This window comes from Drosophila miranda, chromosome 3, assembly GCF_003369915.1.
Source record: "Drosophila miranda strain MSH22 chromosome 3, D.miranda_PacBio2.1, whole genome shotgun sequence".
NCBI lineage: Eukaryota > Metazoa > Arthropoda > Insecta > Diptera > Drosophilidae > Drosophila > Drosophila miranda.
The window spans coordinates 15,303,507-15,318,873 of record NC_046676.1 but is presented as its reverse complement, the minus strand read 5'-3'; the positions used below and the strand labels follow the sequence as shown (position 1 = coordinate 15,318,873).

Below are 15,367 nucleotides of genomic sequence, written 5' to 3'. Positions count from 1 at the left end.
GATATAATCTAAGTCTGTTTTGGGAACCTGAAGAGGGTATTTTAAACTAAAATATATGTATAACAAATATTTATAAGTGGCAGTCACGGATCATTAAAAAGATCCGATACATTCCGATGGAATAGTTATTAGTCTCATCGCTAGCACCTCAATACAATAGGTCCAGAATATTCGGCGCCGTCAAATTTATTTGAGGTTAGACAAACTCTTGCTGGAACTTACCGACCGACTAGCACTGTGTATTGAAATCTGTGTACAAAAATGGCTTTATCTGTACCAAAAGCACCCGGAGTGTCGCAGATGCTAAAGGATGGCGCACGGGTAAGTGTAATATAAAGAATACATAACAAATGGCCCATATAAAACGCGATTTCATTGATATTCTGTGTAAAATAAAAACATGCCGTCTCGGGGAGGCGCGTGATTAGTCATCGCCATGACAAAAGTCATGCATTTTCTTGAAAAATGTTCGAAATCATAATTTGTCTCATATCCTCAGATGTATAGCGGCTTGGAGGAGGCCGTCTACCGTAACATCAGTGCCTGCAAGGAGTTTGCTCAGACAATGCGTTCCGCCTACGGCCCCAATGGAATGAACAAAATGATCATCAACCACATTGAGAAGCAGTTTGTGACAAGCGATGCCGGAACCATAATGCGCGAGCTGGATGTTGAACACCCTGCCGCTAAGCTGATCGTTATGGCTAGTCAAATGCAGGACGCTGAGGTCGGAGATGGCACAAACTTCGTTGTGGTTCTGGCCGGCGCTCTGCTCGAATCTGCCGAGGAGCTCCTGCGCTTGGGCATCACCACCGCCGAAATAGCCGATGGCTATGAAAAGGCACTGGAAAAGGCTCTTGAAATTTTGCCCAAATTGGTTTGCCATAAAATTGAGGACTATCGTAATGTTGACAAGGTAAAGGATGTCCTTCGCACAACCATCATGTCGAAACAGTACGGCCAGGAGGACTTCCTCAATGACCTGGTGAGCAAGGCCTGTGTCTCCATATTGCCTGATGAAGGCACATTCAACGTGGACAACATTCGCATATGCAAGATCCTCGGTAGTGGTCTGCCCAAGTCGGAGGTAGTCCGCGGTATGGTCTTCAAGCGCTTCGTGGAGGGCGATGTCACTTTTGCCGAAAAGGCCAAGATCGCCATATTCTCGTGCCCCGTCGACATTATTCAGACGGAGACCAAGGGCACAGTACTAATTAAGTCGGCGGACGAACTCATGAAGTTCTCATCTGGAGAGGAGAGTCTGCTGGAGAATCAAATCAAAGCCATTGCCGATGCCGGTGTAAAGGTTATCGTTGCCGGTGGTAAGGTCGGTGACATGGCCTTACATTTCCTCAACAAATATGGCCTCATGGCTGTGCGTTTGAACTCCAAGTTCGACTTGCGCCGTTTGAGTCGTTCTGTGAACGCCACTGTTCTACCTCGCATTACCACGCCTAGCCAGGAAGAGTTGGGCTACTGTGACAAGGTGTGCATTGAGGAGTTGGGCGACACGACAATCGTAGCATTCAGGTGAGTAATGCCATTAAATAATGTCGTGAAACTGTCCAAATAACATCGGGTTCTTTTAGAAACGAGGGTAAAGACTCGCGCATTGCCACAGTTGTGATCCGTGGTGCCACAGACAACTTCATGGACGACATCGAGCGCGCCCTGGACGACGCCGTGAACAGCTTCAAGTGCCTGACACGCGATGGACGCTATCTGCCAGGAGCCGGGGCCACCGAAATCGAGCTGGCTACCCAGCTGTCGGCGTATGCTGACACTCTGCCAGGTCTGGAGCAGTACTCTGTGCGCAAGTTTGCCCAGGCTCTCGAAGTGTTCCCCAAGGCCCTGGCCGAAAACTCTGGATTCAATGGCACCGAAGCTGTCAACCTATTGTATTTGGCTCACAATTCCGAGAGCGGCAAGAACATCGGTTTCGACATTGAAGCAGAGACGGCGAGCACAATAGATGCGGCGAAGGCAAAGATCTTCGACCTGTATCAGGGAAAGTTCTGGGGTCTCAAGTACGCTGTTGGTGCGGCCACAACCATCTTGAAGGTGGATCAGATTATCATGGCCAAGCGTGCCGGAGGTCCCAAGCCGCGTCAGGCTGCCGGCAGTGATGATGAGAGCTAAACATCTCGCCTAACATCTAACATACTACCCCTAGTTTCTCCAGCTCCTGCAAAAATTGCTTCACACAAGAGGCCCTATGGAAATTATAAATTTCATTAACATCTCTCACACACTCACTTACACTCATGCCTACATGCACACAGTTTCTTGTATTAATAAACGTAACTTACGAAAACTGAGGTAGGTCTTTCATTTTTGAGGAAATAAAACAATGTTTGGGTGTGTTTTCGCACCGAACCTGGTGCCTCCGCTAGGATAACTCATCTAAGGTAGTTATCGCATTTTTATTTTTGGAATATAAGCAAACGATTATTTGTTTTGTTCATTTGAGTTGAGTACAATAGATATTTCAAATGCTTATTTGCAGATACATTTCAATAATATTTGTGTGGACTCGGCAAACGTCTCCCAGTGCGGAGACAGTGCCGTCCCAAAATATTTCTATTAGTTTTCGAATAAAATACGATCTCGTTGTCGCTTTTCAATTGAAGTGAATAAAACTTGTTAAAGTGTGATATCTGATCGATGTACATGATTTTGAGTAAGATGCGTGTGCTGGTTATTGGTTATTTTTGGTTACCTTTTAGTATTAATAGTGGTAATAATTGGACGGGGGGTCTGCGCATAGCGAACGGGAACGAGTCCATCCGTGCTCCAATGGATGGTTCGTTCGCCCATCCGCCGCAGCAAATCCCCTGGCTGGCCCTAACAAATGAAAGAATATCTCAACCAATGAATAACTGAATTCCATTGTCTGGCAAATCGAAAATTGTTCTGCTAAATGTCGGAAAGTATGTGTAGGCAGGCTCCTAAACCAACTGCAGTTTTGATCTGAAGGCCCCTAAATCAAAATTTATAAAGTCCATCCGAATGTTCATTTTGTGCCACATTTTGCTGTTTGCTCACGACAGCAAACTGTGGTTCAAAATCTCAGACAAAGTTCTTAAAACAAACGCTTCTTCAAAAATGTGTGATTCTTAAATTAATTTTGTTCTACGATTTTTCATTATTAACTAAAATCACCGCCAATTAATAACTATTTAAATGCAACACTGGAAGAACCGACCGATTAAATTATATATCTATTTGCATCATTTTCATCATTACAACATGTCTTCTCTGGCCGGAGGCTGACAGATTGTCACGATGAAAATCAACATATAATGTATTTTTCATTTTTAACATGTACGAGTATGGTATGGTATGGTATGTATGATAAGCGTCCCTTCCTTAACTGAAATCTCATTACTGTTCATTCCAATACCATACAAATATGCCCATTGCCACATTAGAGTGTATAAAAATAACTTTTCTTCCGTTATTACTTTGCGTTTCATGCTAATTACATTTTAATAGATTGCCTCTAAATCCTTTATATTACCATGACCATGAATTGTGAGATATTGTGTAGGAAAATAATAGTGGTATCATAAATTTGGGATGTTTTCCCAGAGGGTTGGAAAAAAAATCACACATTTTTGTCAATTGTCATTTTCGGTAAGCTTAAAAATGCAGAAAATTTTCGGATTTTGCCTGGTTTAACTGAAATTAATTATTGTTCTAAAATGCAAATACAAATGTTTCATTTTCATTGGATATTTTCATATTGGCATATTGTGTGAATCAAAATTGATAAACTACGCTAGAGAAAGAGTTAAATATTTGGATTTGTTCAATTTTTGGGTATTATTATATGCTTGCTGCGCTACTACAGCGGTTCGTAATATATTTGACTAAGAAAAACTTGATAATGAACGCACTAAAGTTTGCGATAAGTTCAACTAGCTTGTGGGTTCTTGCATTTCTGCTCATTTTAAAGCTTTTAAAGTAATTCGATAATATATTTGCGTATATGTATTTGGTTTTTGTTGGTAGTTTCCATTACCCATCCATTGCAATTGGTGGTTAACGAGCTTCGTGACTTTGCTTCAAAATAGAAGGATATTCTCCGTTTCTCAATCCGATTTTCTTCACATTATTGTTTAAGTTGTCTTGTCTTTTATCAATATTCAATAAATATAACAGATGTTTCTCGAAATAAGAAGCCAAAATATATGTATCTTCTGTTGGGTTTACGTTTATTGATAAATTTGTATGTCGGATCGATAATAGTTGATAATAGGGTATATAGAATATGTGTGAGTTTCGGTTTATACTTGTAGTTTAGGTAGTTGTAGTAGTAGTTGTTGTAGATGCTATAGTCAGCGCATTGATTTTCTTGTTAGTTGGGATACTCGCGTACCTGAACAGCTTTACTATTCGGATAGAGACAACTCTGATATATCTTTGGGACAAATGCTTCGATTATGAATTTTGAATCTTTCTGTGGGCTTTGTATAACCTAATACAACTTTTAACGTGAGTGGTACATATTGATATATCTTTATATATTCTAGCATATATTGCTTGAGACAATTTGTTTGTTGTTATTATAGCTTTTGCACAAAGAGTTATATTGAGATATATTGATCCAGGTGGCGTTGACTGGTACTGGTGTCATTATTAGACATATACATATTTAGAATCCATCTTGCTAAACTAAAAATAAACTATACGATCTGCGCATTGATGCAGAAGTCAACTGCTCCGTCCGCAGTTCGCCTTCTATCGCCAACTCCAAACTCCTCCTTAAAGAACGGTGCATGAGGACTTTTCACGGAATGGATTTACCTTCTGGCTGGTGAATCCAGTCAAAAGGTAATCCTCCTGCTCGTGCTCCGTGATGTACTTCATCATTTTGGCGCACGACTCCGAAATGGTCTGCCGTTCCATCGACGCCTCGCGACGCAGCTGGTCAACGACAATGCGCTGTTGTTGTAGAGATGATGACATTACGTCCATGATGGCTGTCTCGGATAGGCCTATGGTTGAAAAGTTTCTCAGTGATACTGTGATATGCAATTACAGGGGTGGGTGGGGATGGTTGGGTTGGTTGTGGTTGTGTGGTCTGGACAAAGTTAGCGAGCTCGAAAGCTCTGATCTGATTATTTCTGTAGGGATGTCGGTTTGGTTTGGTGTTTTGGATGATTCTTAATTGTTCGCTGGAAATAATAATAAAAGAAGTGCATTGCAGCATGGTAATCGTTTAAGCATTTGTTTCAATTGTGTTTTCCACACCAGTACAACATTAAACAAGCGACAGCGACACAAAGCTAGACACATAATATTCTGTTCTGCAGGTGGACAGCTTGAAAGAAAGTTAAGTAGGAGTAGGTAGAGGTAGAGGTTCGGTTCAGACATTCCAAAGATAGATAGATTTGTGAGTCACTCGTAAGATACACATGTAAATTAGGAAATTTCATTAGGGGGTTGACACAGCGCCACATACGAAAACGTGAGTAGGCATGGCATAGTTAATCGATCGATGATATGATTAACTTTTCAGCGCAAGCAACCAAAACCTTAACTTATGCACAGAACAAGAGCAAGGTTTTGTTAAAATTATAGGAGGAAGAGAGGCGGTAGGCGTGTAGGCGGGCACTATTTACGGGATAACATATAAATCACAGAAAAGATTTCGCATACATATAGTATATATATTTTTTTGCAGCTATAAAGGAACATTCATATGCACACATACAAATGTATGCCACATGATTGCTGGATTTTGCCGAACACGGTGACAGCGTTAGAAGTAGTAAAGAATTTAGGTAAATGCACACACAACACACAACTATAATCGTAACTTTTTATTTACCAGCTTTGTTGTTTAATATATTTTTATTTCCGAACGACAGCAGCAAATTTTGATGAACAGATACACACCCAAAACTAGGGATGTAATCAATACATCGATATATATATCTTTGTATATACTTGTCGCTACATAGGGCTGCAAAACAATGCGTCGCGCAGAAAACAACCACTAAACTAGGGACTTGTCCGTGGCGATAGACCATCGATAGCGTGTATCGATATGAAAGTAGAAGAAATTAAATGAAAATGAGCTGAATTTTCAAAAAATAATAGCTTTAAAAAGTTGATACTTGGCTAACACGATAACACTTTACTAAGCCAGAGCTGATAAAATAGCTGATTTGGCAACAAGAAAAAATACTCAGGGATACTCCCATCCCTAGTCGTCGGTGTTTTGTTATTATGCTGTCTGCCGAACGGCGTAGCTTATTTATTTTCTAGGCCGCGGACATCGAAACAACAGAGAAATATCAATCACAAAAAAGAAATGATGGCCAAGGATAAGGGGATGGCTGGAACTGGGACGGCTATACCGGCAACAGGCGACCGCGAGTGGTCTGCGGAAGAGGAGTTGCAGCTTTTCCACGCCATGGAAGGACTACGTCCGGTTGGCATTAATAAACATTTCTATATGTCGTGCATTGCCCAGCGGCTCTCAAAATCTCTAAATCGCGAGATGCCGAGTGAACTGATTTGGAAGCACTTGGGTACCATGTATAAGCTGAAAGAGCTGGATGATCTTGAGACACTGCCTTTTCCAAACGAGGAGCGAGAGTTTTGCCTGCCAGAACAAGAGTACGGAACGCTACTAACCAAAAAAAAGGTGGAGGTTAGCTCCAGCGAAGAAACCACAGACGGTCCAGCTTCTGTTGTTGCTCCAGCTCCAGACAGCAACGGCAAAGGTAAAGTATTAAATTGCATGCGCAATAAATTACTGATGTAAGATAATTGGATTACAGCTCCGCCAGCTACAACCAAAGCACAGGTGCACAGCACTTCTAAAGACGCCGAGAAGAAGTCATCGGCCAAGCCAATTGATCTACCCAAACGTCCAGCCAAGCGTACCCGCGGATCGATGTCAAATGAATCTATTAGCCCCTCAACAACACCACCGCCAGTGCAGAGCAACAAGCGTCGTCGCATTTAAACTGCATTCCGCGGACTCGAAAATAAAAATACAATAAATAACTATAGTTCACGTGTAGCTTAAGTTACCAAATAATGTTCTTATAAAGTATGTATAATACTACACGTACTGTACTACATCTTCTCTTCAGTAGATTGCATCTGCATTGCGTCTCATGAAAAGGCCGTCAACAAAAATTGTACTCGCGAGATCTAGGCAGTGCAGGGAACTGGTCATTACCAAGAGACGCGCTTGAGGGACGGACCCCCACATGGACGGCGCGTCAAAAGAGTGGCAAAAGACTCAAATTTCCATTCCGTCATGCAGCAGCAGCGAAGTTTTCCTCACTCCGGATAAGGAGTTTCGTTGTGTTTGGGATTGGGATTCCAACCATCTGCATCTAGATACTCCTTATGTACTATATAATTAATGTATGTAAGTCTAAAATGTGATACTCAGGCAGGGTTCGGTTTTCACTTGCGCAAAGAGTTCCGATTTATTTTTGAAAATCAGCTACTCAGCGAAGTCTAAAACAAAATTTTCCGCCGCTCAGGCGGATCTGATCTTCAGCACAGCAGACGCCGACACCAATAACCAATAATCCCAAAGAAACGCGGGGGCCAGTGATTGAAAATGAAAAACAAATTTATTTGAAGATCGTTTGCGCTGATGTCTTTGGAATAGAATCCTGTATTTTCTGGAACGTCGGGACAAGGGCACCCAACGTATTTATCAACGATTCGTCCTGGAAATCTTTGGATTCTATTCTGCGAATCAATTTCTGCATATCTTCAATAAGAACCATATCTTCCATAAGAACCTTTTTCTTCTCTTTTGTAAAATGGGCTAAAGTACCCATATGCGCGGCCAGGTCTGACTTGCGATAGAATATACGGCTGCACAAATTACAGATATGCTCCTGGCAGCTATGTTTGCGCTTGTACTTCCTACGGCATTTTGTGCATCGTTTTTCGTCAGCCCAGCACAACATGTAGTTCTCCATGGCGTCATTAATCTCCAGACTATTACCTCCATCGTTTTGGCTATCCATGCTTTCCTGCTCGGCTGTACTCATCGTATCATCTATATTCTCCACATCCACACATTGGTTCTCATCGTTTTCGGTTTCCGAGTCGGTTTCTTCCTCCAGACCACGCCGACATTTGTGTTTAAAATACTGCTCCTTCAGAATGAACCTTCGTTTGCATTGTTGGCATTTGTATTTCTTCACCAAGTGATGATTCTGGTAGTGGCGACGCACCATGTGGAGCTTTGTCATGATGACGTTATTGGGCATATGTTCATGGCTCGGACACTGCTTGACCGGGCAGTGAAAACAATCCTTTTCTTCAAATTCTATCTTGTGAATTTTCATCAAATGGCGATTATACAGGTGCAGCCCCTTAAATACTTGTCGTCCAGGGCACATCTTGCAGTGGTACTTGCGGTTGGGCAGCAAGTCGTCGTGATCTGGAATCGAGCATTTCTCACTGTATTTCTTGGTATCCATTGGGCCCATGCTTGTTTCAAAATATAAATGGTCAATGATCAAAACAAAGCCATCAAGCTAAGCGGCATTTAACAGTGCTGACAAACTTCGCCACATAACTAGTGCTGTAAAACCGAAAAAATTGGCGTCCATTTTGTAGTCTGGTTTTAAGACTAGTACTCAGATCAGATCAGTAAAATTTTGCGTTGACGTAACCAGAGATGTAATAAGTGAAAAAAAATGCTTGTAGGTTTTTTGCACCCATCAAAAAATATAACAAAATAAGAGCCGATTAATACTGGAACGGCAATCGAATAAAACAGGAGGTTTGTAGTGGGGCTGATTCTTCGTCGTCCAACGGGAAGGTGAAGACAAAGACTGAATGTTTCCAATAATATGAGAGCATATACATATATGTATTTTTGTGGTTGTGTAGTGTAGGTATAAAGAGGAGGGCACAACAATAGCACATCCGATACTAGTGGTAAACCCGAAAGCGCTCCAGAGTCTCATGGGAGGCGGCCTAAAAAACTGGGAACCTCCCGCTGGCATGGATCGGCATCCAATAACATGGTATTCTTCAGCAATGTGCGGGGATCGTTCTTTAGCTTGTGATTCACGATCTGTCTCAGATCTCTGAACCTGCAGGAGAACATTTATTTACCTCACATCTTACGTATTCTTTGAAATCTTCCACAGCTTACCACCGAAAATGATAGCCCATTTGTGGGCTATCCCACCCGCCGAGAACCGTTCTTCACGGAAACTAATTTGTTGTTTTTGTAATCCACCACCCGCTGCAGCGGGGGATTAAGGATTGGTGACTGTGCCGTGATGAGTTTTCGCCCGAATAGGTTAGGTTAGGTTCAGGCGGTAGCCTGGGGGAGTGATGAAACCCTCCCAAGCTCACTTGGACCTGTAGAAGGTCCGTTGTGGTGCCGCATGGGCGTGTGCCCCTTCCCAGTGCCTAAAAACCGTGGAGAAACAGGCTGTTGCAAATTAAGGGCAGTCCCATCCGGAGGCTTGGATGAATCTGGACAAGGTCCCCGGTTTGATTTCGGACAGGTCCGAAATGTCTGTGAGGAAAGCGGCCCCGAGAATACGAAGACGACGATTTCCAAGGGCCGGGCAGTGGCAGAAGAAGTGGGGGACCGATTCCTCCTCTTCCTCGTCGCGACAACTCCTGCAGAAGTCGTTATGAGGGATTGACAGTCTAGAGGCATGAGTGCCAATCTGCCAGTGTCCCGTAATGGCTCGAGTAACTGCAGAGCACTGTGCTCTGCTGAGCCTATACAGCTCGGCTGAGCGCTTCTTCGATCGATATGGCCATATCAATCTTGAGATTTTACAGGAAACGGTTTGCTGCCATCTACTATTGGCATTTTGCTCGAACAATTCGTGCGTGAGAAGCCTGCACGTAGCCAGAGGCATCGCTACCTGCTCCCTCTCCATAAGGAGAGGAATTGTAGTACCCTGCCTTGCTAGCTCGTCGGCGGCGTCGGTCCCCTCGATGTCCCTGTGGCCTGGGACCCATATAAGGAAGAGGTCTAACTGATCTGCGATCTCGTGCAGAGACCTGCGGCAGTCATTTACAGTCGCTGAGTTCGACGATATTGAGCCTAGAGCTTTAATAGCTGCTTGGCTGTCCGAGAAAACGCACACTAAGTGCGTGTCTAGAAGTAGTTTGGAGACGATGGAAATGGCCTCCTTGATGGCTACAACCTCCGCTTGGAACACACTGCATTGGTCCGGGAGCCTGAAGCAATGACTGATGTTCAGCTCGCTGCAGTAGACTCCGCCTCCCACGCGGCCGTCTAACTTTGAGCCATCAGTGTAGAAGTGAACCGCATTTGCGGGTCCTGGTTCGCCCATCTCCCAGTCCTCCCTAAGTGGGATTGATACCTGGAAAGGCGTCGAGAGGTGATCACTAGGGACACAATAATCTGTCCTCTCTGGTAATTGCGGGTGTCTCGTCAGGATTCCCGAGTGCCCAACCGCGGACGCTTTCCACAGTCTGGCTTCTCTCATTCTGAGTGCGGAAAGTGTTGTCACTTTCTTTCCCATGAGATCTATGGGGAGGAGGTCCAGCACAGTATCCAGGGCTTCCCCTGGAGTAGTGCGTAGCCCGCCAGTTATGCATAGCTCTGCCATGCGTTGAACTCTGCTGAGTTTATTGAGGCATGTCCTTTTGTCTAAGGCTGGCCACCGTATGGTGGTATGGTCCTCTATGCTCAATTTCCAATCGAGCTTTCTATCGAGGATTAGACCAAGATACTTGGCGTTGTTGCTGAAGATTAGCCCTTTCCCCACATAGTCTTGGGGGAATCAGTGCCGGAACTTTGTACTTCCTAGTGAAGAGCACCAGTTCCGTTTTAGACGGGTTGAGGCCTAGACCGCATTTGTCTGCCCATTTTGACATCTTCATGAGAGTGCTTGTCAGGCACTCACACAGCGTCTGCGGGAATTTACCCGAGAATGCTATAGCAACATCGTCCGCATACGCCACCACGCGGCAGCCACCCCCCTCTATCTCCCGCAGCAGTTCGTTCACTGCCACGTTCCATAGGAGGGGCGAGAGGACTCCGCCCTGCGGGGTGCCTCTACTGACAAATCTGGGACGTTGACGTCCCCAGTGATGCCTCAACCGTCCTGCATTGTAGCATCTGATCGATCAGGCTCACCGTCCGGGAGTCAACCCCCAGGTCCGTCAGTGCACCCGTGATGGCGGTCGGGAGGATGTTATTAAAGGCGCCTTCTATGTCGCGGAAGGCTACCAGGGTGTACTCCTTACAGTTGAGGGACGCTTCTATGATCGATGTGATCGTGTGTAGGGCCGTTTCGGTGGATCTTCCTTTCCGATAGGCATGCTGGGAGTCTGAGAATAGACTAGGCGGAATATTTACCGTGAGATGCATCTCCAAAAGCCGTTCCATCGTCTTCAGAAGGAAGGACGATAGACTTATGGGTCTGAAATCTTTGGGGGCAGTGTGCGAGGGCTTGCCTGCCTTGGGGATGAAGACGACTTTGGTATGAAGCCAGGTTTCCGGGATATATCCATGGGAGAAGATTCCCTCGTATATCCTTTTGAGCCAATTAGTGGCTTTTTGTCCAGCGTGAATCAGTTGGGCAGGGATGATGCCATCTGGTCCCGCGGATTTGTATGGTTTGAAGCTTTTTATTGCCCAGGAAATGTTCTCCTGGCTTAGCAGGTTCATGATAACACTTGAGGCAACGGAGGGAGCCGCGATGTAGTGTGGTCTGTTTTCATCGCAGCCGGGAAAATGGGTGTTAAGGAGAAGATTTAGCAACTCATTGCTGGACGTTGTCCATGATTGGTCGGCGTTCTTCAGGTAGCCCAGAGTGGGTGTAGTCTTCGAGAGAACTTTGCGCAAGCGCGAGGCTTCCGAGTTATTCTCAATGTCGCTACAGAACTTACGCCATGAGGCGCGATTGGCCTTCCTCAGTTCTTTATTGTAAACTGACAGACTGGCCTTGTAATCGGCCCAGTTCTGCTCAGCGTTTTCAGCCTTAGCTTTATTGAAGAGTCTTCGGGAGGCTTTCCGGAGTTCCCTCAGTTTCGGATTCCACCATTCAGGTTTCTTCCGGCCTCTGCTCTTGCTAGAGGGGCAGGATTTATCGAGCGCCTCATTGCAGGCGTCGGTAAATAGTTTAACAAGATGAGTCGTGGCTTCTCTGGAGATCTCCTCCTCAGGTGGAGTCTCAGGGAGAACACGACAGAGGTGGTCTGAGTACCGAGCCCAGTTTGTCCGCCTAAGGTTCCGAAATTGAGCTGGTCTCGGTAGTGAAAAAGAGAATACGGTTTCCACGTACCTGTGGTCCGAGAAGGAGTGCTCTTCCAGGACCCTCCAGGATACGATGTTCCCGTGTAACTCATGAGAGGCAAGTGTGAGGTCCAGGACCTCCTTGCGGTTTTTAATAATGAAGGTGGGATCACTCCCCCTATTTAAAAGGACCATCTGAGTGGTCAGTAAATAGTTGAAAAGGTACTCACCCCTTTCGTTGGTGTCAGTGCTTCCCCACTGGCAGTGGTGTGCATTGGCGTCGCACCCTACGATTAGGCCGGTGTCCTTGGCCTCGCAGTCTGTGATTAGCGCCCTAAGCGCCTGTGGAGGGGGGTCTGGTTGGTCGTGACCCATGTACGTGGAGCAGATTCTCAGTGAGCACCCCTGGCCTTCGAGGCTCACTGCTGTTTGGTCTTCATTGCTGAAATTTGGGAGCAAAAATAAGTGCAAATCTCTTTTTGCAAGGATGCAGGTGCGAGTTTTACCTGCGGAGTCAGCTACGTATAGCTTATAGTCAGGAGTCCTCAGACCAGAGACCCTGTTTCCGAGGATCCAGGGCTCCTGAATGAGGACTATGTCGGCTCCACCCTTGGCTAGGTGGAGCAAGAGAGCAGCGTATGCTGCCTTACACTGGTGGAGGTTTATCTGCAGGAGTATCAGTGACATTCCTAAGGTTCACCTCCACCATTGTCCTGTCGTGGTCGCTCTCCGAAGAGTCCAACTCCTCCGCGACCCCGATGTGCTTGAGATCCCTAGTGAGATCGCTCACGTCTGACACGTAACCACGTAACGACACCACTGATGCCACGTCTGACACCGCAGGCTTGATCTCCAGACTAGGGATCTCCGGTGGCTCCAGGTCTGGCTCGACCGTCGGTTGCATGCCTTTGGAGTCGGACTTGTACGGTACTACGACTACCTTCTTGTAGCCGTAGTCCACAGCGCCCTCCGTGTCGTGGAGAAGTCTGACCGACTATTCGCCCGAATAAGATACATAAAAAACCGTGAGTCCTGATAAGGGAAGGGAAGCAGGGCGCCGTTGAACTCACATTAAAAAACTGGTCATCCTTGAGGGGACACATCGACACCTCTATGGGGGAAAAAATGTGTTTCAACCACCAATATGCGGAGCTCTTAACAGATTTTGTTGCCCCTCAGATTCATTGCTCCGCTCAATTTACTTTAATGTCGATATAACCATTGGACATTACTTGTGCGATATGTCCACGTTGACAAACGGGCAATCCCCAAAGTCGAAAGATTGATTGAGTCCAATCACAGCTTCATCAGACCTTCAATCAGATCTCTTTAAGAAGGAGAAACCTGCGCGTTTGCGGTATTATGGCAGAGGAAGGACAAAACTCTTACCTCTTTTACCTCAAAATAATATACAAAATTGCATTAAATTGATCAATTAAAATAAAAAAGTAAACCACAACAAAAATTCATTCATCAATTTTTGGAGAGCCAAAAAAGTCGATTTTTTGTCTAATTAGGAGTTCTAAAAGTCCAAATGTTTCACCTCAAATGTTTGACGGTCAAGTTCGAGATATTGTAAAAAAAAAATATTTTTTTTTTGTCTAATTTTTATGGTATATTTCCTTACTGGGTAAAGACAAACTTGGACTAAGACGAGTAGTTGTAAGAATAACTTGTTTGTTGCTAAAGATATTTCCACGGAACGTTCCAAAATAGGGGTTTCCTCTTTTGAGCATACATATGGTTTTTGCGTGTTGCTTGTTGTTCAGAAGAATACGAAATTGTAGCATACTTTTGCGGGCAGGAAACAGTTTAAATCTTTGGCGCGCAGCATTGCCAACATTGAATAGTGCACGTAAGTGAGAACGTATGATTTTGGAATGGCGGAATTTATCTGTCGTACAGAGAAATACCAGCACTGGGAAAAGTGCGCGAGCGCCGACAGGAAAATTCATTGATTGTAATCGGCCGCTCTCTCCGGCTGTCGTTTGGTCGCTTACTATGCCTAGGCTAGAGGCTGGGCTGGGGAGAGGTCGGAAAACTCACCACTAGTAGCGACTATAACAGCGACTGGCACGGACGAGCGGCGCTCAGTTCTTTGAGGGTAGTTAGTTGGACAACGGCGTTGCCGAAAACGGGCCACCTCAGCTGCCGCACAACCAATTTTTGGGTTAGGAATATACACACCAGCACACACTCGAATTCCCTCACACGTACACATACACACACAAGCAGTATATGTATATGTATATGTATCTGACTGAGAAATGTATAAGGCCAAGAAAAATTCAGCTTAATTGCATTCGAAACGAGAAAAGTGAAATAGAAGGCAGAAAAAGTGCCATCAACACTTACGATTGTCTTTGAAATAGATGAAATCCAAATTAGTTTCTCTGTGTGTGTGTGTGTGTGTGGGTGTATGGTGTATGTGTGTGTGTGCACTCGTATATATACATCTTAATGTTAATGTGAATGTGAATGTGAACGTAAACGTGAGTGTGTTTTTGTATGCGTGTGTAGCAGCAATTGCGCTAGAGGCTGCTCCCTGGATACAGAAAAGTGATTTCCTGTAAAATGTGGAAAAAGAAACGCGACTAAAACGGGAGAGAAAACCAAGTGCCGCACATGAGGAAAACTCAATGATATCCGACAGAAATCCAATAAATACCGCTAGTTGAGGGATTCACTCCCCGAATACTCAGCCGATTCACATACATATGTACATATATGTAATAGTATGTATGTACTAGTCATCAATCAAAGTGAAGTGCGGTTCTTGTTGTTGCTGCCCCACTAAACGGTGTATCGATTGAGGGAAAAAGGAAAATTATTATAAATTGCTTCAACCTACATATGTATAAGCCATGCGGGATATACCCCACAACGGAACGCTGCCCCAGCCACCCACCGATACACGAACGGGAGCTCCCACACACGAATACACATACACATACACACACAAATACGCATACGCTTACAGGGAGACATTAAGTTGGAAAAGCTATAAGCTGTACGGTAAAGCAGGATAGGATGGTAAAGGAGAAGGTGGTGCCAGCATAATGTTGTAGACCCCTACCGCGCCGTGCCCTGCGCCACAGACTTCCCTCGTAATTCGTTCATCGTTACGTCGAACGT

At 44.8% G+C, this 15,367-nt stretch overlaps 5 protein-coding genes across 22 annotated transcripts in view; 3 read left to right on the top strand and 2 right to left on the bottom strand.

Moving 5' to 3' along the window:
• Positions 1-164: 164 nt before the first annotated feature.
• On the top strand, positions 165-2,318 carry LOC108158955 (T-complex protein 1 subunit theta). The gene is made up of 3 exons (XM_017291782.2): positions 165-321; positions 500-1,530; positions 1,590-2,318. Exons 1-3 carry the CDS (start codon positions 262-264, stop codon positions 2,137-2,139), a joined length of 1,641 nt encoding a protein of 546 aa, XP_017147271.1. The 5' UTR covers positions 165-261; the 3' UTR covers positions 2,140-2,318.
• Positions 2,319-4,192: 1,874 nt separating this feature from the next.
• LOC108158958 (guanine nucleotide-binding protein subunit gamma-1) lies at positions 4,193-5,941 on the bottom strand. 2 transcript variants are annotated; one of them, XM_017291786.2, is made up of 2 exons: positions 5,837-5,941; positions 4,193-5,000 (listed from the first exon to the last, which is right to left on the bottom strand). In XM_017291786.2, exon 2 carries the CDS (start codon positions 4,978-4,980, stop codon positions 4,768-4,770), a length of 213 nt encoding a protein of 70 aa, XP_017147275.1. In that variant the 5' UTR covers positions 4,981-5,000; positions 5,837-5,941; the 3' UTR covers positions 4,193-4,767. The 2 variants fall into 2 exon arrangements, with proteins under 2 accessions (XP_017147275.1, XP_017147276.1); XM_017291787.2 differs by having other exon boundaries at positions 4,193-5,180; positions 5,837-5,939.
• A 161-nt stretch (positions 5,942-6,102) lies between these two features.
• LOC108158957 (MRG/MORF4L-binding protein) lies at positions 6,103-7,028 on the top strand. Its single transcript, XM_017291785.2, has 2 exons — positions 6,103-6,737; positions 6,795-7,028. The coding sequence occupies exons 1-2, from the start codon at positions 6,323-6,325 to the stop codon at positions 6,980-6,982; spliced, it is 603 nt and encodes a 200-aa protein (XP_017147274.1). The 5' UTR covers positions 6,103-6,322; the 3' UTR covers positions 6,983-7,028.
• Positions 7,029-7,607: 579 nt separating this feature from the next.
• Positions 7,608-8,480, bottom strand: LOC117187813 (zinc finger protein 510). The gene has a single exon (XM_033390672.1). The coding sequence runs from the start codon at positions 8,478-8,480 to the stop codon at positions 7,608-7,610; it is 873 nt and encodes a 290-aa protein (XP_033246563.1).
• A 5,822-nt stretch (positions 8,481-14,302) lies between these two features.
• Positions 14,303-15,367, top strand: part of LOC108160347 (plectin) — a 38,136-nt gene continuing 37,071 nt past the window's right edge. For 10 of the 17 annotated variants that reach the window (XM_033391232.1, XM_033391236.1, XM_033391230.1 and 7 more), the window contains exon 1: positions 14,304-14,402. The gene's annotated coding sequence lies outside the window, so the exon portion shown is untranslated. Of the gene's footprint in view, positions 14,403-15,367 lie in introns of all 17 variants that reach the window. The other 7 variants (XM_033391239.1, XM_017294299.2, XM_033391237.1 and 4 more) reach the window with 3 other exon arrangements.